The sequence below is a fragment of the Penaeus monodon genome, chromosome 29, assembly GCF_015228065.2.
Source record: "Penaeus monodon isolate SGIC_2016 chromosome 29, NSTDA_Pmon_1, whole genome shotgun sequence".
Taxonomy (NCBI): Eukaryota; Metazoa; Arthropoda; class Malacostraca; order Decapoda; family Penaeidae; genus Penaeus; species Penaeus monodon.
Window position 1 is genome coordinate 37,960,464 of NC_051414.1, and position 274 is coordinate 37,960,737.

Below are 274 nucleotides of genomic sequence, written 5' to 3' on the forward strand. Positions count from 1 at the left end.
AGGTGATACCATCCCCAAGTCTCTCAGCAAAAATGTTCTTCGCGAGCGTATTTACTGTGCCTGCCTTGATTATTTCTGTGCTGCCCGAGGATGCCCCACACAACGACCAGCCTGCCTCCAGGAAGATATCAATGCTCTCCTAAACTTCTGGAATGCTCTCCATGCTGACAAGAAGTACCTGAAGACTAGTGTCATTGGAGGTCAGAAATGTTGTTGTTGATGTTTTTGCCACTTTCTTAATTCCCTTTTTTTTATAGGTTTTATTATTATTTTG

General features: G+C 42.7%; 1 protein-coding gene across 3 annotated transcripts in view; it reads left to right on the plus strand.

The window, feature by feature from the left end:
• Positions 1 to 274, plus strand: part of LOC119592241 (phosphatidylinositol 4-kinase alpha-like) — a gene marked incomplete at its 3' end in the record, with an annotated part of 26,480 nt that overhangs the window by 21,539 nt on the left and 4,667 nt on the right. For all 3 annotated transcript variants that reach the window (XM_037941074.1, XM_037941076.1, XM_037941075.1), the window contains 1 exon segment: positions 3 to 200. In XM_037941074.1, the coding sequence (XP_037797002.1) occupies positions 3 to 200 (198 nt within the window).